General features: G+C 47.6%; 1 protein-coding gene across 2 annotated transcripts in view; it reads left to right on the top strand.

Annotated features, from left to right (window-relative positions):
• The window catches only part of LOC144148912 (cytochrome P450 2C30-like), a 74,997-nt gene that overhangs the window by 483 nt on the left and 50,990 nt on the right, over positions 1-23,524 (top strand). For both annotated transcript variants that reach the window (XM_077680442.1, XM_077680441.1), the window contains exons 2-4: positions 563-837; positions 13,085-13,209; positions 16,374-16,480. In XM_077680442.1, the coding sequence (XP_077536568.1) occupies positions 593-837; positions 13,085-13,209; positions 16,374-16,480 (477 nt within the window). In that variant the 5' untranslated portion in view covers positions 563-592. The remainder of the gene's footprint in view (positions 1-562; positions 838-13,084; positions 13,210-16,373; positions 16,481-23,524) is intronic.

Below are 23,524 nucleotides of genomic sequence, written 5' to 3'. Positions count from 1 at the left end.
ACAAGGTGTTTGCTTCGAATCGAAATCTAGAGCTGAGAGAGAGGGAACTGAGGACTGGCGTGGTAGAGGAAAGCTTTTTGAATCGCTTGTCTGCCGTGAGTAACGACATTGCACGAGTGTACTGTATCTTTCGTGTCATTTTACAAGAAGCGAAACAATTTCAGAAAACGTTTATGTATCAACCTTTTTCGTGAAATTTGGTATTAGTTAGAACACAACCTAGTTATTTCTTTGTGCAACTAGTCCACATAGTAAAAGCGCAATGTTTGCTGAATTTGCTCCTAACAATATTTCAACGCTATGATTAAAGCCACAACGTTTCTCATTGTCTCTTTTATCCGCAACCATAGGTTAGTCGAAGCGATGTTCGAGAGTGATATCGAAATATGAGCACGAGCTTCTGTAAGGAAACTTGATTTTAATGTAAGACGCATGTCGTCATGGGCGTTGCTTCTCGGTAAACACGGGCGATTTTAACACAACCTAGTGTCTATTTGTGTGATAAAACTGATTGTTCGGAAGCCTCCCTTGTTGTATTCCATACTGTGCATTTTTGTTTCAGAAACGAGAATTTGAAAGTGAAGAATCTTTTATGTATATCCCAGTACCCAACATGAGCTGGCCAACGATTTTGGGCACTTTGACTCTCGCATTTATAGTCTGGCTTTCGGTTCAACTTCTGAATAAAATGCAAATGCGACGCCGAATGCCACCCGGATCACGCCTCCCACCTATGCCTGCTAAAAGCAGCCTTTGGGGCCATGTGGAGCTTTTCCGCTATGATTTTCATAGAAAAGCGGCTTTGAAATGGGCCAAGGAGCATGGACCTGTATTCAGGTAAGGAAGTGCATTTATTTATCCTTATTGTCGGGGTTGGTTTGCCCAACGAATTTATAGAGTGCAAATTTGTCTCGGGTTATGATACCTTGGTGGGGCCTACTGTAGAGTACGCTGCTTTGCAAAATGTACAGCTAATTGACAGTGAGATGTATAAAAATTAAAGGAATGCTGTCTGGAATAAAACCGGAAAATGTAGCAGAAGTGTAGACCGAATTCGATGAGGTTACATGTGAAGCTTCATTCCTTATGGCGTTCCGGAGCAGCCAGTTTATACGAGTACCTTGGATGTGGATCCAATACTGCTTGATGGTCAGACAATATTTTTCGGCGAAACCTTCTAGCGCTACCTAGCGATTTCTTAGTTTTAAATAGGTCTTATATATTGAATATCGCCATTCTCTTGTCGGGAAAGCGAGCTATATTATGCTCAGTTATCGCGCATTACCAAGAGGACGGCTTGGTTCAATTGCAGAACAAATATTGGACTTACGACCACAATACTCCCTAATTTTAAATTTGAGAGAAGCGCGGGCTGCAGAATCTTCTCGGTGACGGCACATAGTTGGTGCTTCAGTGTCGCCCACTTCTGTACTCGGGCGTCGGCGAAGCTGAGTGTCTTCCCGGGCAGCGCGCCTAGCAGCAGCGGAGAATGAAGCACTTCCTTCGTCTGAGGAAGTGATTGCGTCTTCGGCGAACGCACTACGGCGCCCGCTACTCCGGCGTTCTTTTAGCCGGTCCCCGCCGCCGATCACGGGTTGACCTGTAGTCGGAGCCCACCGCTTCCTCGTAACAGTTTTGACATCCTGTCCTCTTCCGCTTTCTCTTCGCTCTTTCTTCGGCTTCCTTGTCCCTCTCTTGGTTAAAACGAGGGTGGACGTGAAATCACAGGAGCGGAGACTTGACAGCTGCGCCCTAAAATCGCTGAAAAGCGCTGTACTTTTCATTGCTCACCACACTTTTCTGAGCAATTGAATCTCGAAGAAGACGAAGAAGTTCGCTCATAAGCTGCCTTTTATTCCGTCACTGCTTTTTGCGGTAGTTTTGCGAGATTTGGGATAATTTCGGCTAGAACACCTGCCTGGTGGTCACGGAGGTTTTCTCCATATGCGCCTCCCGGGTCCTCCTCGGAGTCCACCACCCTGAAAGGACCTCGCACATCGAGTGGCGCCGGCCCCGGACAACCAGACATGGTTCACCCTCCCGAGAAGCGTGTTGCGGCCTCAATGGAGCCCTCACCGGTAATCTTTGGCGAAGAAAATACCAGTTATGTTACTTCTAAAGGAGACAATGCCAGTGAAGCTATTTCTAAAGGAGACATTGACATGATTGTTGGTGGCAGCGAATTGGGCATACAGATGACTGGCGTCGAAAAGGAAGGCTTTAATTTAGGGATCCATCGCAAAAAATGCTTCAGTCGGCATACCTGTGCTCATGTTCCCGACTAAAAGTGATCAAGACGTCAGGAAGGTGAACACTATAGTCCTATTCTGAGCCTCCAAAACTTTGCTTAGAAAAGCACCTATTCACAGCATGTTCACTGCTCAGGGTTCCTTCTCGACGCGGCGATGAAAAGGAGGTGAATGTTTTGTTTCGAAGCTACCAGGTAGGAGGAATTGCCTTTTCTGCTCGACCCCCGACATTCCTACCTGCAGAACACATGCACAATGAAGGGTGTGCCCAGGTGGTATAAGGAGAAGGACCTACTCGAATGCCTCAGGCCTCAAGGCGTACTGCACATGAGAAGAATTCCCCTTCAAATGGCTCATTGGTGGACGAATGGAAAACCACTCCAGCTCAGGCTGCGGTATTGTCGTTCGCGCCGAGCTTTTCACCGCTGAGAACCATCAACCTTGGATTTAGAAGGCATGAAACGGCCGACTACACGGAGACGCCTCCTCGTTGCTTCATACGCGGGTGTTTTGGCCATGTGGCAAAATTCTGGAGTGGAGATCAGCCCTGTAAGCGACGTGGCAGCCCGCATGACTTGCGGAAATGCACTGCCAGTTTCATTTGTGCCAACTGTAACAGCAACCACCCTGGAAATTACAGCGGCTTCCCATTTATAGTCAGTATGAAAGCCTTCATCGAGAGACCCAAATCCTATCCAGCACTGTTCACACCTCCTGACAAATGGAGCTTCCCGGCTGTAAACGCACAAGAAGCCAACAATGAATTCAAGACGACGGAAAATCCGGCAAGCGCTCAACCACCGGCGTCACGAGAGCTCCCTGTGAAAGATATGCCAACATCTTGAAGGAGCGCCGTGTCCATTCTACCGAAACTGAGATGGAGGAAGGTAGGAATGTTATACGAGCCCTTTTTGCAGCCCTCTGGTCAAAACTTGCTTCTATGGCCCCAAGCTTTTTAAAGACCTTTCTAGAGGCATGCTTAGCTTGGAACCAGTAACATTGGGATTTTATGCGATGCTCCTGCCAGAGGACGATGTCTTTGCTAAAGCAACTTTGACCACAAAGACAAACTCAGCGCCCTTTATTATGCAATGTAACTGTGCTGGGCTTACCTGTCGATTGGCTGAGGTAAATCTAGTCGTCGAAAAGTCACAAACACCAATATTGGCTTTTACGGAAGCCGGACTATTAGGATAGAGGTCACTTTCCGGTTACATTCCTATAAAAATCCAGCCTTCCCACTTTTCCACAGGGGAGCGCCGCTTTGTTTGTTCTACGTGAGGTTCTGCACGCTGTTGTGTCTCATCGGGACCTTTGCTCAGACGCCGCCGCAGTTGTGGCGGTCAGCTTCCAAATAGGCTCCAAGAAATTCAAATCCAAATCTCCAAGAATAGGCTCCAAATAGGCTCCAGTCTACCTCCCACCATGGAAAAAGGTTGTTGTGAAGGCGTTCCTGGAGCAACTCTGTGGCCATTACTAAGCCCCTCGTGTTTTATGTGGAAATTTTATGCGCACGATCCGCGGTGGGCAGATAAAGCGACAGACGCTCAAGGAAAACATCTAGCAGACGTGATTGATAGGTTCGTTGTCTGTGTTGCAAATGATGGCACTCCAACCTTCTTCAGGCATTCTACTGGTAGTAGTGCCAATAACGTAACCATGATTTCCACTGATATTCAATTAGGGTGGAGAGTGGCGCCACACGGAATGTGTAGTGATCATTAACCTATCTTTATTGACACAGCAGGATATCGACAACGGGCCTCTGAGATTTTCCAGGTTGCCAACTGGGACAAGTTCCGAGCGGAATTAGAAGTGGCTTCTGGCCACCTATTATACACCATGATAACAAGCAAGGAAGCAGAGACCATGCTGCTCAAGATACTCAAGCACTTCCCGGTCCCTGACTTAATGCGGAAAAACCTCTGTGCGGCACGAATAAGCGTGGAGTGTCAACTCACGCGGAAGGAAGACTTAGCATTGAAGGCGACTTTCAATAGGTTAAATTCACCCATTCGGCGTTACACCAATAAACTCTGGTGAAATCAATGGGCGGCATTTCGCGCAACGTTAAGTGTATTCACTCCATCGCCACGTATCTGGGGAGCGGTGAACTCCTTTCAAGGCAAAACTCGCCCTTCAAGCCTTTTCTGGCAATGGCTTTAATCAAAGGCAAGACTACCATCTCTGGCTGAAGAGTTCGCTGACGTCTACGTATCTTCGACATCACTATATGTAACACATGTGTGGCTGCAATTACGCAGCATTGAATCAGTGGCTTGCCCTTACTCCTCAGTTTCCGCAATGGATAGCCCGTTCACGCTGAGGCAGCTTCAAACAGCCATTTCTAGCTTACGGAGACGGTGTGCAGCTCGCCCTGACGGCACCATGAACCAAATGCTGCCTAGCCTGCCGTGGGACTACCAGCATAGTCTCTCGAGTTTTGTAAACCTTATTTGGATGACAGGCGACATTACTTAACCGTTGAAGCTGGCCTGGATGGTACCGGTTCCTACACCTAACATGGATACAACGGACCTCTCAACATACAGGCCGGTATAAGTTACTTCTGCCGTCCAAAGCTCACGAAACAGCTAGTATGTGTCAGACTGATCTGTTGGCTAGAGCATCGGAAAAAGATTCCTGCCTGCATGACCGGCTTCCACCAGCGGCTTAGCGTCCAAGATAGTGTACTGGATTTGGTCAGCCACTTAGAACATAATAGAGCAATAGGCTTTCCCACTGTCGCTCTGTTTCTTGATGTGGCTAAGGCATACGACTGTCTGGCGAAGTGCTATTTTCAGCCATCTGCAAGAAATGGAGGAGACTCCGAGTCATTAGAGTTTTCTTGACCGACCACTTAATGCAGGTGTCCTAAGTTCAAAAAGAACTGTTGTATGAGGCGTACACCAGGGAAGTGTTCTGTCGCGCATTCTTTTCAATGTAGCCATGGCTGCCCTGCCTTCTACGCTGGAGAATCATCTGTCAAAAGCTCGAATGTCAATATATGCGGAAGACATCTGCATCTGGCTGACCGGATATCAGACAAAGCGATTGCGTGTAATAACACAACATGCTGTTTAGTCTGTTCAACCGTACCTTTCAACAGTAGGGCTGACACTATCAGCGGAGAAATCTTGATTTATTGTATTTGCTGGTGAGCAACGATAGAAATGAATGGCATCCACATGCACCAAGCTACCCAGGCACGATTTCTAGGAATTGTTTTCGACCATAGGTTAAATTAGCAAAAGGTTGTCGACTCTGTAGTTTCCTCCTTGGCGCAAATACTTCATGTACTACGGAGAATTGCCGGTGTGACATGAGGAAATCACCCAGGCTCTATATCCAAGTTGTATGGAGCCTGGATCTTGAACGGCATGCTCTATACGTTTCCTCTCATATCGCCTTCAGAGACACAATACGAGTGGTTCAAATGCTTACATAGGAAACGGCTTAGGCTGTCTCTTATCGTTCCTCAAGCAGCTGGAAACAACAAGATCCTCCATAAGGCGCAGTCAACACCTCTTAGTCTTCAGGTGTCTCACCTTTTGCTTATGCAATTGTTGCGTCTCGGTGAAACAAGTTCTGGATTATCATTACTGCGGCATCTGCGATTAGGAATAAAGTCTTGCGCCCATGTAACTTTCAATACTCTGGGAGTGCTGGGTCCCAAATGGCCTTCGAAAAGGGCTGGACCGACTTTGGACCCGCCTTGGTCCAACGAGAGTGCGGATTGTTTTTTTTTTGTTTCCCCGAGCTGAATTTGAACGGACGTTGCAAATATGAAACGGAACATAAACTAGAAGAAAACGGTGATTCCGAAACTCTGCCGCCATGTGACACCCCAGAGATACCGGCCCTGCAGCTCCATTTTCTGCGCCGTGATTTACTGACCCACCTAGCTCGCCATGGGTGAAGGCGACAATGAGCTTGAATTTGGATTGCCAACGAAGCACACCGTTCGCAATTGATTTGGCGCTTTGTGCTGCTCCAAACTTTGTGTCCTGTGACGAAACAAACAAAAATAATGTGGCGATGTGTTCAATAAAAAAATCTGGAAAGCATAATATATGAAGGTGTTCTGTATGTGACACATACATGTTCTGTACACATACACATAAAATTTTCCCTGTGCACTGTACTGGAACAAGTATTATGAGGTTGTGCCTAATGTCCGGATAGGACCAAGGCTCAGCTGGAGGTGAAAAATACACTGGCGCAAAAGTAAATACGGGAAGCAACGTACTCCCAAATAAATAGTGTAAGGGCCTTGGTTACTCGGTGAGGTAAGGCGTTTATTGTACGACTAAGCCGTCTCGGAACACCGGACCAGCCACCAACGATGATGATGAGCAGAATCGTAGAAGACGAAGCGTTCCTCGATGTGTTTGCTGATGGGGATAATGGAGCAGTGAAATAAATGATTTTTTACGCTTCGGAGCTTCGCGCTCACACTTATTCCCCCCCGCTCGTCAAGGCGGCCTCCCGGCCGCAATCACACGGAAGGACGACGATGGAACGGCTTGAGCCAAGACACGTGCACAATCTCGGTGCCACGGCATCGGCGGTCGGCAGGTGGAGTTACGGGGGTTATGCGGAAGTTGACCGGTGAGGTTTTCTCTAGAACGGTGTACGGTCCAAGGAAACGGTGAAGGAATTTTTCGCAAAGTCCAGGAACCCGGAAAGGGGTCCATAACTAAACTTCATCGCCAGGTCGGAAATCAACAGTCCGGTTAGATGCGTTGTAGCGCTCGGTCCTGTCCTGCTGACACTCAGTAGTGCGATCACGGGCAAGCTGGCGGCAATACTTCACGCGAGAGATGAACTGTTCAGTGCTTGGAGCAGAACGTGATACAGGGGCGGTAAAGAAACAGGTGTCTAGTGGCGAGGACGGTTGGCGGCCGTATACTAGGAAGAATGGGTAATAACCGGTGGTGCGTTGGGTAGCCGTATTGTAAGCGAACGTTACGAAAGGGAGTATGTGGTCCCAATTGCTGTGATCAGGTGCAATGTACATTGAAAGCATGTCAGAAAGCGTGCGATGAAATCTTTCAGTAAGTCCATTTGTTTGAGGGTGATATTCGGTGGTCAATTTGTGAACAGTTCGTGAAGCATGCAGGACTTCTGCAACGATGTTCGAGAGAAACGTTCTACCCCTGTCGCTTAGCAGGATACGGGGGGCGTCATGCCGCAAGACGATGCTGTGCAAAAAGATGCTAGCGACCTCTTCGGCACATACAGTATGCAAGGGAGCCGTTTCAGAATAGCGTGTCAGATGGTCCACAGCTGTGACGATCCAGCGGTAACCGGTAGGAGGTCTAGGTAGCGGCCCGTACAAATCAATCCCAACAACCTCAAAAGGCTCCGCGGGGCACAAGATAGGTTGTAGCTGTCCAGCCGGAGGTGTTGTAGGGCGCTTGTGACGCTGGCAGGAGGTACAGGACGCGACATACTTGGATACGCTTGTGGACATGCCAGGCCAAAAGAAACGGGCTCGGATGCGGTCATACGTTTTCTGATATCCGAGGTGGCCAGCGGTCGCATCGTCATGAAAGGCCTCCAAAATGATATGCTGCAGTGCCCGGGGTACAACGGGAACCCACTTTTCTCCAGTAGGATGGTAATTTTGACGATGCAACACGCCATCAACAACCCGAAATTTTGTTTGCTGGCGGCGCAAGCGACTGTTTGGAGGCTGTGTTCTACCACTCAGTCCGTCGACTATGCTTTGACAATAGTGGTCTTCTTGGTGGAGCTTTTTAAGCTCAAAGCGTTCACCGACCGCAATGGAGCTGACAGGCGCAAGCGGCAACGCTTTTGCCGGTGGCGTTACGCAAGCAGTATGTGAAGGCGACAGCGGGCAGCGCGATAGCGCGTCTGCATCGAGGTGTTTCTTGCCCGACTTGTATGTGACAGAGAAGTCGTATTCTTGTAAACGAAGAATCCACCGTCCAAGGCGTCCAGTAAGGTTCTTTAAAGTCGATAACCAGCAGAGTGCGTGATGATCGGTTACAATGGTGAAATGGCGGCCGTATTAATATGGCCGAAATTTCTGGATAGCCGAAACGACGGCAAGGCATTCCTGTTCTTTGATGCTGTAGTCTTTTTCGGCGAGCGTGAGAGAGCGACTGGCATAAGCAACAGACCGCTCTCTTGATTGGTCATCCCGTTGGAGGAGAACGGCGCCAATGCCGGTCCCACTGGCGTCGGTATGGAGAAGTGCGGGTCTTGTCTCATCGAAGTGGCACAACACTGGGCGACAAGTAAGCGCACCTTTAAGAGCGTGAAAAGCTTTTTCACAGTCGTCGGACCAGGTGAAGGGAACGTCGGATTGCAGAAGCCTGTTAAGAGGTGAAGCAAGGGTGGCAAAACCGGGAATAAAACGGCGAAAGTAAGAAGCAAAGCCGAGGAAACTGCGGAGGGCTTTTTGTTGTAGCGGTCGAGGAAAATTGAGCACAGCTGTTATTTTGTCAGGGTCTGGTTGGATGCCTTCTTTGCTGACAACATGACCGAGGACTTTGATTGTTTTGCTGGCAAAACGGCATTTATTTGTGTTGAGCTGAAGTCCAGCATTTGCTAAACAGGTAAGTACTTCGTTCAAGCGCTCAAGATGTTGAGGAAAAGTCGATTAGAAGATCACAACATCATGCAAATAACATAAACATGTCCTCCATTTGAGTCCACGCAGGACTGTATCCATGAGACACTCAAAAGTAGCTGGGGCATTACATAATCCAAAAGGCATAACATTGAATTCATAAAGTCCGTCCGGGGTGGAAAACGCGGTTTTTTCTTTGTCAGATTCATGCATCGAGATTTGCCAATAGCCGGATCGGAGGTCAATGCTCGAGAAATATTCCGCACCTTGTAAACAGTCCAAAGCGTCATCTATTCGGGGCATGGGGTATACATCTTTTCGGGTAATTTTGTTTAGTGCACGATAATCAACGCAGAAACGCACTGATCCGTCTTTTTTACGAACCAAAACAACGGGCGACGACCACGGGCTAACAGAAGGGCGAATGATGTTGCGTTCAAGCATGTCCGAAACGTGGTCCTCGATGATCTTTCGTTCAGACAAAGATACACGATACGGACGGCGGCGGATGATACGAGAGCCATCCGTGTCAATGCGGTGTGCTGTTGCGGAAGTCTGCCCCAGCTTCGACGAAGAGAAGTCAAAACAAGCTGCGTGTTTTTCAAGCAAAGCAAGGAGGGACTCTGCCTCTTTAGGGCTGAGGTCAGAGCTAATGGTTGCGACAAGAGCGGCCGATGACGATGCAGGATCCGAAAGGCGCTGGCCTGCTGACGACGAGCAAATGGGCATAACAGACATGACCTGGCTGTCAGCAGCAGCAGTAGCAATAGCAGCACCTTTGGGCAGCAAGATCGGCTCTGAACTGACGTTTGTTGCAGCAAGTACCGCTGACCCATTCGAAAACCGAACGAGGCAGGTGGAAATGACTACTCCTTTAGGAAGGAAGGACCCTGCAGGAACGGCTAAAATGTCACCATCTCGAATCCTATCTGAGCACATTGTCATTAGTGTCTCTTGCCCAGGGAGCAAAATCAGCTTGTGCCACCAACCGAGGCGGCTCCTCATCATCAACGCTGGAGAAGTGGGTAGCCGTGAGTTCGACAGCCGGTAAATTGCAGGAAATGACAGCGGACGCCGAAGATAGAAAGCACCACCCCAGAATCAATTGGTGTGCACACGGAGTAAGCACTGCACAGGGAACGTGATGACGGATTCCATCTATGAATACTCGAACTGTACATTGCGCTGAGGGTTGCAGTACGACTCCGTCGGCATTGCACCGTGAAGGACCAGTGTAAGGAGTTTTAACCTTACGGAGACGCGAACACAAATCTGCATGAATAACCGAAACGCTTGCACTAGTATCCACAAGAGCATTAACAAAAATTCCTTCCACTAGCACAGATAAAATGTTTGATGGTCGTTGAGGAGGACTTGAGCATTTTCCGAGCGACGCAGTTTCACCTCCGAAAACTGCTGGCGCTAGTTTTCCGAGCGGCTGTCGGGAACGTGGGAAGCCGGGTGAAGAGGAGACACGGACCGTCGATACGGTGAGGGTGATCAGCGGCGGGAGGGACGATTGGTCTGAGGCGGTTCAAACGAGGGAGAGGGTGGCGATGAGCGTCGCGGGGTTGAATCATAGACACGACGTTGTGAACCGTAAGGATAACCGAAATCTCGTTCAAACGGCGCGTACCCTCTTCGCTCATCTTGCATACGGCGTCGGCAGAAGCGGGATATGTGGCCCCGGATCCCGCAGTAATAGCAGACGGGTCGGTCGCTCGGGAAAGCATGGCGAGGGGTTCGCACGTTGGTGTAGTACCCCCGTGGAACGGTCGCTGCGGAGATCGCTGTTACATGTGCGGGTGCGAACGGGGCATCTTGAGGCAGGGGCGGTCGCGATACCATCGCCGAGTAGGACGGGGTGGGAGTTGTAGTAAGGGGGGTGGCGTCGGCATCACACCCGTCATGGAGGCCAGCTCTTCCTTCACGAGGTCGCGCAACTGGAGCGCTTCCGAGCGAAAGGAATCGCGTGGAGGAGACGGCGGGTCATTGAACTGGAGGTCTTCGCGGATTATTTGACGTATGAGGGCGCGTAGGTCTACGTCCCCCTGTGGTTGCATAGCAAGACCATTTGCTTGCAGACGGACGGCTTGCAGTTCGTCCAGGCGCTGACAGGTTGTCCGGATATCGCTCATGGTCGAAGGATTTTGAATTACAAGAGCGTTGAAGGCAAAAGGTGCTATGCCCTTAAGGACATGGCGAACCTTGTCGGCCTCCGGCATGCTTGTATCCACGCGGCGACATAGAGCGAGAACGTCCTCTATGTAAGACGCATACGTCTCCTCAGGGCCTTGAAGGTGACTGGCCAGCTTCCTTTTCGCCATGTCTGACCGAGCGGTTGGCCTACCGAATATCTGGCGCAGCTCCTGATAAAAGGTGGCCCAGTCGGCGAGCCGGTGGTTGTTGTTAAGAAACCATGTTTGTGCCACCTTGTTCAAGGGAAACCCGACGTTCTGTAGCTTCGCCACGTCATCCCAACGGTTAAACGCACTGACTCGAGTAAACTGATCCAGCCAGTCTTCAACGTCTTCATGGTAGAGCCCGGCGAAATGAGGAGGATCGCGCTGGCAGCTGGTGATAGCAAATGCCAGAGGCGTAGCAGGGAAGGTGCCAGCGGGACTGCTTCCGGCCTCACGCTGCATCGCTGCTAGAGGCAAACGCCTACCTGAACGGAGCTCCAGGGGTCTGCTTGGAAGAAGTTGAGGACGGGATCGAGCGCAACCTCCACCACTTGTAAGGGCCTTGGTTACTCGGTGAGGTAAGGCGTTTATTGTACGACTAAGCCGTCTCGGAACACCGGACCAGCCACCAACGATGATGATGATCAGACTCGTAGAAGCCGAAGCGTTCCTCGATGTGTTTGCTGATGGGGATAATGGAGCAGTGAAATAAATGATTTTCTACGCTTCGGAGCTTCGCGCTCACAATAGCTCTACCAAACCAATTTAGAACTCTGAAAAAAGTTAAAGCAGTTCCACTAATAGTAAACCTGTTGGGTGCAGAACAGAGTTTCGTCGGAACGGCTCTGGAGCCGTTCTCCGCTCTTTGCTGCCACCCCACACGTTCTTTCACCTCCCTGTCTCACTCCTCTCTTGATTAATAGAACAGAACTTTGTTCAATGCTATTCAATTTTTCCCTCTTCGCAGTCCCCGCGCGCCTTTTACTGGACACCTCGCATCCTTTTCTTTACCTTTTGTTTCCTGTTCTGACTGGAACAGCAAGTGCGGGAGTTCTATTATTTTTCTGGTTGCTTTCATCTCCCACGTGCTGGAGCCTTTCGGCGCCATTTTGAACGCGTCGTTTTTTTCTTCCGCGGCCACCGTTTGTCGCTTACTATCGCAAACACCAACCCAACGATTATTCCTAACGAAATGAACGCGCGGCACGCAGCTAGGTACATATATTCTCTCTCAAATGGACCTGCAGATTTCTCTGCGCTAAACAATGGGAAGATTTATGACCAATGCTAGCGGTTGCAGGAGTTTTATTTATTTATTTATTAGAAGTATCCACATCTCCCATTGAAAATTGTTGTAGGGGGGTTACAGTAGAAAATAGAATACAAACAGCAAAATTGTAACCGAACTAAATTCATGCATAACGTTATACATGAGAAATCTAAACACTTGCAGTACAGCATTGTAACAACAGTACAAAACACAGGATTATACAACAAAAGCAGTAATTATACATATCAAAAATCGACAACCAATAGAAGTAAAAAGCCAACGTTAAATATATGGGCGATTTCAGCAACTCAGACTGCTGCTTCAATGGCTGTTACAAAATTAGAATCAGAGAATATTGGTATTTTTTTGCGCATTCCGTCTAAAGTTTGAAACGGTTCCGTCTATATAAACCTCTCGTTCAAATATTCTCTTAACATCTGCCCGGAAGGCAGAATCGAGGGACAAGCAGGTATCTTTTCGAAGCCTGTGTTTGGGTGCTTGGCGCCGCGTGACGCCGTGACCCCGTTTGAGCTACGACGACAGGCGCGGCCCCTAAAGTGCTCCTCACTTAAAAGTTCACCGGTCCTTTGTGCTACGCACCCCTTTTGGCAGCCTTTGATTATCTTCGCACAATATTACTAGTTGGCCTTACCGGAGGGTGTCATATTTCAGTACCCTTTGTATCCAAGTCACGTTACAGCGCTGAGCTATATTATTTTTTCTTAATCGAAGCGGTATGGTACGTCAGAATATTTTTTTTTGGGATCTCCGTCCTCCACAGGCTCAAGGTGTACTTTTCTGACATTGTCGTTCTCAACAACTTTGAAGCCATCAAAACGTTCTGCAGTGCAAAGGAGATTCTAGATCGCTCCAACAGTTTTGCACCAACAAGGGAATACTACATAGGTAAGCATTTTAATTTGTGCTTTTTGCCGCCAGGCTACCATGGCTGCCGTTGGGGCAGCAGGTTACTTCAGGCGATTTGCGAATCATCAACACGGGCAGAAATGGGGACACTGGCTGTATCGTTTATAGCGTTGCCAGAAGTCATAAGCAAGTGATAATTCATTCGTGTTAACTATGTTGGAGAGAAACACTCGTCATGCACTTAACAATTACTTTTGCCGTCACCTACCCTGAAATAGGCCGTGGTGTTGTCAAGCGTTCATAAGTAAAGGAGAGTAAAACAATGTTGCCGTGGCTCCTAGAATAAAATAATTATGTTTCAAATATTATATCCTAGTAAGCTGCAAACATGGAAATACCAGCATGAAGAAGAAAATGTGCGCGTGCATGATCACTTGGCTGCAAATGTGGTTGAAAAACGTGAATGAATTTGAGCGTTTTCTGCGGCCCACGTCAATTAGCTAGCTCATCTTTCTTCTCCTCACATTACTCGCACTCTTGCGCTCCTCTTTCGGTTTTGAAATAATTAACGCTCTAGAGGTTTCCATGTTGGAATTCAATTTTCTCGTGGTTGCATTGCTTTTGCACCATCTATTGTAACCTTTTTGCACTGTACCGCTTGGCGTTCGGGCGACAAGCTCTAAGGTTGACCGTGTGCTTGTTTGTATTTTGTAGTTATGTATAATTTATAACGCATTTTTTTGTTTTGATCGAAAAAATTCAAGACAAGGCTTTTGTAAAATAGGCGAACAGTGGTAATTTTAGCTGTGTTTTTACGTTTTGCTCAAAATATGCCACTTGTTTTCTCTTTGCCGGAAAACCGCAATCGCTCTTTAGGTTTACTCAAGCGTAACCTTAAACATGTTCCATCTAAAATTCGAAAACTTGCCTTTACTGCACTCATACATCCTAAAATAGAATATGCATCAGCCATTTGGGATCGCAACCAAGCATACATAATAACTGATATTGAATCTCGGCAAAACCGTGCAGCCCGCTTCATATATTCAGACTACGCACGTCATTCTAGCGTCATAGCACTAAAACGTCGCGCCGAACTACCCGATCTAGCCCATCGCCGCCAACTTTCCCGCCTATCATTGTTCAATGAGCTTTATCATCGTGTGACACTTCACGATGATTGCTTTGAACCACCTCTGTTAAGTTCGGGCTCCGCCTGTAATTAATGAAGGCCGCAGTTGGCCCATGTATTGGCATCGTCTCCGCTGGTAGCTACGATCCTGTGTCCCTTTCATGTAGCCGCACGGACGCTAGTTCGGAGCCGCGGAGAGCGTGTGTTGTGCCCGTCCTTTTGTGTGTCAAAGGACGGGGGTGCTTAGCCTGAGTACCTCTGTCGCGCCGGAGGTGGCTGGGTCATTCGGCATGACAAGCTGACGGGAAGCTGAATGATGGTGTGTCTCATAGTGTCGAAAAGGCGCGCGGTATAAGTTTTGGAGAATTTGCGAAGCCAGCGCCGGGCGCTTTTCGTTGACGGGTCGTTCCCCTCGACGATGGTCGCCTGGGCTGGCAGCGTCTCTTCCCGTGGTCTGTTCAGGCGGGCGGCGGCGCCCCTTTAGTCTGGGAGAGGGGATTAGCACCGACTCGTTCTTTGTCCCGGCGCGCGCGCAGACAAGGTGCCAAGGTGAGGACGCGGGAGGAGGTCAGCCACGCGAAGACCGCTCCAAGCCGTCGGCTTGGCTTTTGAGCAGATGCCGCCCGCTAAACGTAATGGTGTGTCCACTTTAGGCCACAGATGTCCTGTATTTGCTTGTCGGGTGCAACAGCGTGCGTGGGAAACGCATTATGAGTGTATAAGAGAGAGGGTTGGGTCACGTGACCGCAGGTGGGGACATGTGTGTGATTGGCTGGTTCCTGTGGCCAATCAATGGTTTGTATTAATTGTTTTGAAAGGTTTTTCTCTCTTTCTTGAACGCCCTTTTTTTGGAGGCGGGGTTTTTGGTATCAAAACCAGAGTGTTGGGTTTGGTCCAGGGTTGGTCGAGAGGGGATCTAGTTCAGTATAGATCTCGGCCGAACAGGCTGCTGCTGTCAGAGTGACATTTTAACCGTCAGTCTGACCTGATGTAAACTTGGAGTAATGTAAATAGTGTAAATAAACCTAATATCCAGCAAGGAAGGCAGTCCTCATCCCTCACCCGCTCCAAGCATCGGTCGTCGGTCATCGGAGCGAGTCGAGATCGTCTTCTCGGCTCGCGCATCAAAAGAACATCACTATCTCGTCTCCATCAGTACGCCAAGAAGATGGAGAGGCGAAATCTAACTACCTCCCGTAATTTTTCCACGCTGCTACCATTCCCACAAAGTTAAACGCGTAAACTGCCACTCATCTTCCTTTGCCCGGTCTTTATTTCCACGTACAATAACCGAATAGAATAATCTACCATCCCATATCCCCTGTCAAAAAGAGAACGCAAAATTTCAGGAAATAATCCAAAAGCTAATCTAACGGTTTCCTCCCATTCTGTGTTTTTGTTTGCCTTCTTTCAAAACATGTGCAATTTCTTTTTCCGCCCAGTATTTTCCACTTTTCTTTTTTTGTTGTTGTGCTGATCCGTTGTACATTGTATTCGCGTTAGAATTTGAACCATTTGTATTGCATTCGTGTAAATTTTCATTTTTATTATTTTTCAAATATTTCATTATCGTTATTTTCAAGGTCACAATGTGTGTATATATTTGCGTTCTCAGTTTGAATATTTATATTTTTGTTTGTTTGTTTTTTCTCTGATTTCTTTGTTACTATTATGCTATATATGTGCAAATGTACCCCCCTTTATGCAGTACCCCGTCATTGGGGCCTTTAGGGGGATTGTGAATAAATAAAATAAATAAAATCTTAAATTTTCCTACCATATTAGGTGGTTTGGAAATGTTTTACGAATGCTCACTCGTGGCTCAAGTATTCATTCTTTCTTTTTTCTCGATGGCTCAATCGAATGGCAGAGATACAGACAGACGAATTTTTTGTGTTTAGGTAGGCCAAGAAAGACTACAGCCTTGAGAAGCAGCGTGGTTATTTTTTGAAGACATCCACGTGCAAAAGGTGCTGCGAATCACTCATAAAAATTAACTGATGCCACCCCAGTGTCTGTGAAGAAATGTTCGTTCATATGACTCACAGCAAAACATTTATTACTTCTGCAGGAGTAGGCTCGTTGAATGGGGACGCCTGGACATCGAACAGGAAGTTTTGTTTGAGCATGCTCCGTGATGTCGGCTTCGCAAAAACCGCCATGGAGGACCGAATGATGGTAAGGACTACATTTTTTACACGCCTTTTAAGGCAAGTAATGCGAAATTTGTACACTTTGTCCTGAAGAGAGAGCGGCTTCCACGCCGTGAGAAGAGAGCCGAAAGTGCCGGAGAAGCCGGTATGGCAGTGGGTCCAGGGACATCGCCACGTTAGTGGAGATCTTCCTGGATTGTTTCTTTACCGGTGGCTCACGCATCTTACCGCCCTCCCATGGGGTTAGTAAATGGTCTGTGTACACGGGTGACTAATCATCTGGCCACACTCAAAGCTGTGGCGTTCAGTGGTGCCAGGTGGGGTCTGGTGGTGAGGTTGCCAGCACCCTGGTTCGTTTTAATTTGGTGAAGCTTGTGGTACGGCTCTTTTTTTGTTCCACGTGTGAACTGCCGTCTCAAAGCATTCAGCGTAATTATGCAATAAACCTGAGGGAAACATTGGCAACACCAAGATAGACTAGTTGGAGGAGCGAGTGTGCCGACGGGTGCATTGCTATGTTATGGCAACAAGCTCCACTTCGATATACCAGACTGCGCTGGAGCTCAGTACACATCAGAACTTCGTTTCGAATTTACTGTGTACATCTAATACGTCTTGGCTGAGCCATTATATGTTCTTTTGCAGCTTCAATTATAATTTCTCTCTTGTTAATGATCTATGAGCTATTTCGCATAAGTTATTGCGTCTATTGCTTTACCATTTATTCCCGTGGGCTGCAGTTACAACACGGGTAGTCTTACATGCAAACAGGTTTGAGCGTGGGGTTGATCTCCGCGCGAAAAAAGAAACAAAGCCAGCCCCTGCTGACCAAGTAACTAATGTTAAAAATACTATCGTCGTCCTGGTCCGTCCAATTCAATGGCATAGGAAAACATTTCTTCACTTGCTATTTATGAAATTTGGAGGTTGTGCTTGCGACGAGAAGTAACACGCTCCTGACAATGAAAGACACTAATAACGTATTTTGTGATAGGAGGCATGGCTCCATTCCCTACTGTATTTTTGAAGCTTGAGGCGCAAATCTTCCCTTTGCAGCGCCACATTTACAGCCCTACTTGCTCCTCCCCTTTCATCCAATGAATAACGACGCAGGTATACGTTACGCCAATTATTTCCTCCGGCTGCAACTTAGGCTGATGGAAACCATAATTATATGAAAATTGTGTTGGGTGGGTATGACAAAAGCTTGCCGTCAAAAAATGCTAGAGCTGTTAGCTCTATTAGGTATAATTATGTATGGCGGGATCGCGTTACTGCGGCGTCGGCGGAGCATTTTTGAACTGGGTTGCGCCATTGACCATTTATGCTTTCCAAGCACTCAATTTCTTGACTAGAGCTAGGCTAGCCGCAACTGTTCTTAATCGCCGAAGCACAGGAGAGGCAAAGACAATCTACTCTTTGGGGAGTGGAAAGTTGCGAATACGGGTAATTGTGCAGTTTGTGCGAGAAGGCGACGGTTTCAGTTTTTAAAAGCGTCGTGGCCTGATTAGTGAGCTTCGTGGCCTGACTGAAGGTTTTGGTTTTTTATGTAACCGAGAGGCATAGAAAGACGCTCGATGAGTACGCTATAGTGAAAGTTTCGCAAGGGGGAATCAGAAGATGGTAGCCTCGAAAGGTTGAATTCGAAGTCCAGGGCCCCAGAACTAGCTCACGCTGATATTGACTTAACAAAGCTGGACCAGGCAGCATGCCTGGGATGGATATTATGGGAATATGTGAACTTTTAATTGTGCAACCCTAGATAGGAATGGTTTCCGCAGAAGAGAATGAACCTGACCGAATTTCGCGCAGTTTTAAGTGATGTAAGACAATTTCTAGCAAACATCCATTGGTTTTCTAGATTTGGGGGTGTAGGTGTTTGTTTATATGCTGCGCAGAGTTTGCGATTCTTCGGTGGTGAGATCTCCGTGTGCAAGAAGGAAGGATGGTGTTCCTATAGGCGGAGAATGAGGAGACTTCATTTTTTCTGGTAGGGGACTGTGGTAGTCGTGGCCAACACGGAGCACGACATGCGAGTTCACCTATATCTTGGTGAGCTGTGTCGTTTCTTTTGCAGGCCTTTATGTCGGGGTGTAATGTGACGTTAACTTTCATCGTTGTGTTTCGGTGAATTTTTCTCAAGTGTTCAAGTACTTTGGGTACTCTGCTTGTAGCCAAACCGCTAATAGCTTCTTGAGCTTGTGTAATAAAGGTTAAGCATATATTATATTGCTCCGCTAGGCGGATCGCCACAATGATGGGTCATTTTTCCTCTTTTTTTTCTGTTTCTTAGTGTAGATGGGTAATAACGTCATAGCCATTGTCACAATTGTTCACTATGAGAATTGTCGCCTTCCTACTCTCCAACGTACCGGCTCCGGCGTAATCTGAGTTTTCATGGCTTTGGAACTTTCCTCGAAATACTGGCTTGTCGCCTATCCATGCGTGACGTTGGATCCATGTTTAGCGGTGGGTGTCGGGCTTTTATGAAAAGGAGCCGAATCGCTGACATATTCATAATAGCGTCCAGCTGTTCTTTCTCCAAATTTGGTTTTTTAAAGTCATTTCTTCTGGTATAGGGGAGAACTTTGATTCTTTTCAAAGGTAATATGTAAGACAATTTAGGAACCCTTGGAGTGACCGTGAAAAATGGAAGGTTGAGAGCTGTGCAATGTGTTCTAATATGCTGCCTTCTTCAGTGCGGGTGCGTTTCAGCTACGGCAGGCTGTGCGATATCTGACTAAGGATAAGTGCCTTCATAAGTTTGTCCTTTGTTTCATTCGCGCTCATCCCTTGTACACGTGGTTTAAAATGGTTATAGCTTTTCAGTATTTCAGAGACTGTGAGACAGACTTAGCCGCTCCTCTGTTGGGCCATGCCACGCATTTTAACGTGAGTTCTCTCTGCGATCACATGTTCACCTATTTTAGTGCCCAGCACCTTGGCGCTCAATACAGTTCGGCGTCGGCGCCGACGGCGAAGACACGAAAGCCCGAATGTAAACGTAGGAGGAGGGCGAGGCGAAAGTCTGAAGGGTAGGGCGGCACGCGCGGCTTTGGCATAATCTCCCAGCCCGTTGCCACGCCTAAGCGTGTCTGACTGCCACACAATCACACTTTGGCTAGACGCTCCTCTTGCGTTCATGGCTCTTCGGAACCAAAATTACATTTGCGCGGTGTGTTCAAACACGATTTGCCACAACATGCTCGGCGGCGGTGACGCGGTGCGAGATAGCGGCAGAGTAACGCTTCCTGAGACGCAGCAGCTATGAGCCGTGACCGAGAATAACTGCAGTTCGCGCTGCTCACAGATTTCGCATAAGGCAGTATAGCAATCGTCTGCTGCATTTTAGGGGGGTTCTTGGTTGGACGTGTAGCGCCATTCATAGTTTTGCCGGAAAGAGGTTAGTGTGGTGAAGGGGCATCACAAAACTTGAAAAGCGATTTCAAAATTTGTGTAGTTACACCCAATATTCTCTGTTTAGTTTCCTATTGAGACATATTTTGGTTGTTTCTTGATGTAATACAGGCTGTCTTTGGTTTTTGTGAGCATCGCGTTATTCTTTTGGCCTATTTTAGCTAGGTGACACAATGTTGGCGCTGGAATCATTTTCGGTCATCGGAGCTGCGCTTCGGGGGCGCCATGAGTTGCTCGCACGACTGACGTCATGTGTGCCGCACATGATACTACGGATGGCGCGTTGAAAGAATATCGCGGCGCAGGCGCGGCGCCTCCCATCTTTTTTTGTACCGGTAGTGGCATCTTTGTCTCAGCTGTAGTTTTGTGATAGCACCGATGACGTACTTCGGCGGACGCTTGATAGTACGGCTTATAGCGGACGTATGGCAGGCACAACAAAATGAAAACTGAGCCTGATAACGCTATCGCGTTAAAAACTACAGTCTCTTAGGTTTGACGACGACGATGCTTTCTTGCTTTCGAAAATCAAATGGCGAAGCACCAAAGTGTAAGCCGCCACAATCAAAGCCCAAGTATCAAACTGCCTGCGAGTCAAATTCCAAACTCTAAAGACACCAACCGAAAGCTTAGCAGCTCTCCCCAGCCATTGTTGACCATGATGGACTGGCACAATCGGATAGACGTGGGAATCATATTGCGAGGGACGCAGGTTCTTGTCCGGCCAGAAAGAGTTTTTTTCTAGTGTCATCATAATCATCATATATATGTCCCCTCCCATTTTGCGAAGCCGGCTTCCCTGCGGTGTGCATTGGTTACGACACCGCCATCAGGGAGACCAAGACAGCTTCGTGTTCATATATGTAGGGTGGCGCCGCTAATCCGTGGTTGTTTGAAAGATATGTTCATTCACACGTGTGACAAATACACCGTCATGACGGCAGAAAGAAGGAAGGGCTAAGTGTTAAAAAAGGCGAGTAGCGGATCACAAATAACGTTGATATGATCTATGTATCACAACGAGAGTGGACAGCAAGCCGAGGAAACGAAAGCCGTGAAGTTGAGGTGTCACCACGGGTGAGTGCACATGCATTGCCTGCTTCGTTTTGCGTGCAGCCTTTTGGTTCAAGTCAACTTTGGGGGTTTAAAGGGACACTGAAGTAAATTTGTCAAGGTTCTGTTTTTGCTTGCATTGCGTATACTGGCTCAAATCAACACACTTTTCATCGGTTATCCGGTATAGAAGGGGATATTTATTTTATAAAAACTGAAAGAAAAAACCTACCACGCGCGGTCTGCGGCGGCCGCACCCACTAAAGCAGTGGCGTCCATACGAGGTGCTACTCTGATTGGACTATGTCGAAGAATAGATTTCAAAGCAGTTTGGGATTGGGTTCTGTGAAAGAACGAGCTTAGCATCACATGTTATCGTTGCCTGAGCATTCTAGATAATTCAATAATCAGCCTACCACGCTTGTGCCATGTTTTCGGCTGTAAAATACGCTATGTAAGCCTTCCAGCACGTCTTGTAATCGTGGCGGACACTAGCCAAGGCATACGCAGTAAATGAATGCCCTCCGTGTCACCGGAGCCGCTCAAAGGCGCTACGCTTTTCCGCCACCTTTCGAGCGTGCCTGGCTCATACCTTTATCGTAAGAGGAGAGTTCTAACTATGCCAAGGAACGGCTAATTCGAGACTGTGCCCGCAATCAGTTGGTGAAAATAGCAACACAACGCCAATGAGAACTCGCCAGCACACCCGTGTCAGTTTGCACGCGTTCTGCGAACTCGCTAGTGGAGCACTGGACTTTACATGGCAAAAATGATGAATTCAGTATAGAGAACATTTCCTCAAAACAAGTAAATCAACTTCAAACAAACAAAAAAAATACGTTACGGGGATTCAAACTTGCGAATTGCAAAACACACCTTATGCTTCGGATTACTCGGCCATAAGCCAGCTCTGTCAGGAATGGAAATATAAAGTATATGTTTTATAGCCTATTTATTTTTATTCATTTTTAGTATTCGAAGCAGCTTAGGTAACTATTTCTTGAATAACGCCCGTGCAGTAAGCGTTTCCCAGGTGCCCATAAATATCTCCTCTTTAGCGACTGCATTCGTTATCACAAAGTGATCCCGAATGTGTGGTTCCGGTGCTGGTTGCAGTGCTAGGTCAAACAGTGCAAAAACCGCTTACCGCGCCTTAGTTTTCCGCAGTAAATAAAAGTTTCGGTTGATTTGAATTTCTTAGTACCATTAACTTCGCTTACGTTTCTTCTGAGTTTAATTGGCGTAAGATTTTTCTACTAGCATACCTGTCAGTGAATCGCCGTATCTGCGCTTGTGTGGAGCTACATGGACTTGAAGCTACAAACTTACGAACTAAAGCAACAGTCCTCTAGGCCCAAACGTGTCGTGGCTTAGTTTAAACTGAGCGAACAAATTTCTACAACCCACCGGTGGCCGGCTCACTAAATGATGGGCGAATTGATTCTACCGGAAGATCGCCAAGGCGGGCAGTAGCGCAGTCAAGCCGAGCCATCTTGTTTAAAGTTCATACGAAACATCATAGGAAATCCCAAAGGAGGATGAGGAGACGAGGGTAGTACTTTCGATTGGAGTTTTGTACTGAATGAATTCGGGTAAATGCAGCGAGAAGGGTAGAAACATGGCCTAGACGTTCCAGACTGCAATTTCCGCTAGAGATCCCGCAACGTTTAGAAATCACATCAGTGCCCCCTTAATGCGCTCAAGCTACATCTTAGCTATGAGGCGCGTCATAGTGGCAGACTCGGGACTAAATTTGGCCCCTCTGGCTGTTTAACGTGCGCCAAAAACACGACGCAGTGGCGTTTTCGCCTTCCGTGTCCAACTGAAAAGCAGCCACCACAGCGGAGACCCACCCTGCATCTACGGACACGCAGCACAAATGTTTAGTATCTGAGCAATCGCAGCGGGTGGCAGAGTCTATAACCTCACTGCTAGGCATCGACACGGGGTGCATAATTACAACCACACACCAACAACTCCTCGTAATATAGTGAAGGCAAATATGTTCAACGTTGTCTTGTCTAACACGACTTTCATTACAAGCATCACCATTTTCCCTTCCTACTTTGTAGAGCCCAGCTGTTCCCTGTCGAAGAGTTCTGTGACTTAATTTGGTAACGCGTTCGCAGCGATGTCGATATAACATAGCTTAGCGAGGAGGAGAACCAGCAGTGAGCACACATCCAGCATGAGTAAAGAATGCTTGAACCAAACCTTTATGAAGGCAAAGCTTCTGTAAACTGCAAAATCTGGTGGCAGTGTCTATGGTTGCCAACATTGCCGAGAAAAAAAAACATAACGCAGGTTTGAGGCAAAATATTAACACATATGTGGTATTTTCCTTGTACTTTTAAATAAAATACGTGGCTGCGTGATATTTGGGACTGGAAATAAAAAAACGTACACTGTGAAGGAACAAAAAGTGCTCACGTCGCACCGTCGTAGCAGTGTCCCATGTTCAAAAGTAACAAAAGGTTCCAGTGCACCGCCCGAGCAGTTTAACTAGACAAAATGACTAGGCGCACATCGGAATCGACCTGCTGGCCCTGAGAAGTTTTGTGAAGCTTAGCCTTACGATTAGGTGATGCCAGGTAGCTTC

This window comes from Haemaphysalis longicornis, unplaced genomic scaffold (genome assembly GCF_048455015.1).
Source record: "Haemaphysalis longicornis isolate Haplotype H1 unplaced genomic scaffold, Haemaphysalis longicornis Haplotype H1 scaffold_8, whole genome shotgun sequence".
In the NCBI taxonomy this organism is placed as follows: Eukaryota; Metazoa; Arthropoda; class Arachnida; order Ixodida; family Ixodidae; genus Haemaphysalis; species Haemaphysalis longicornis.
This window is presented reverse-complemented; position numbering and strand designations above follow the sequence as displayed.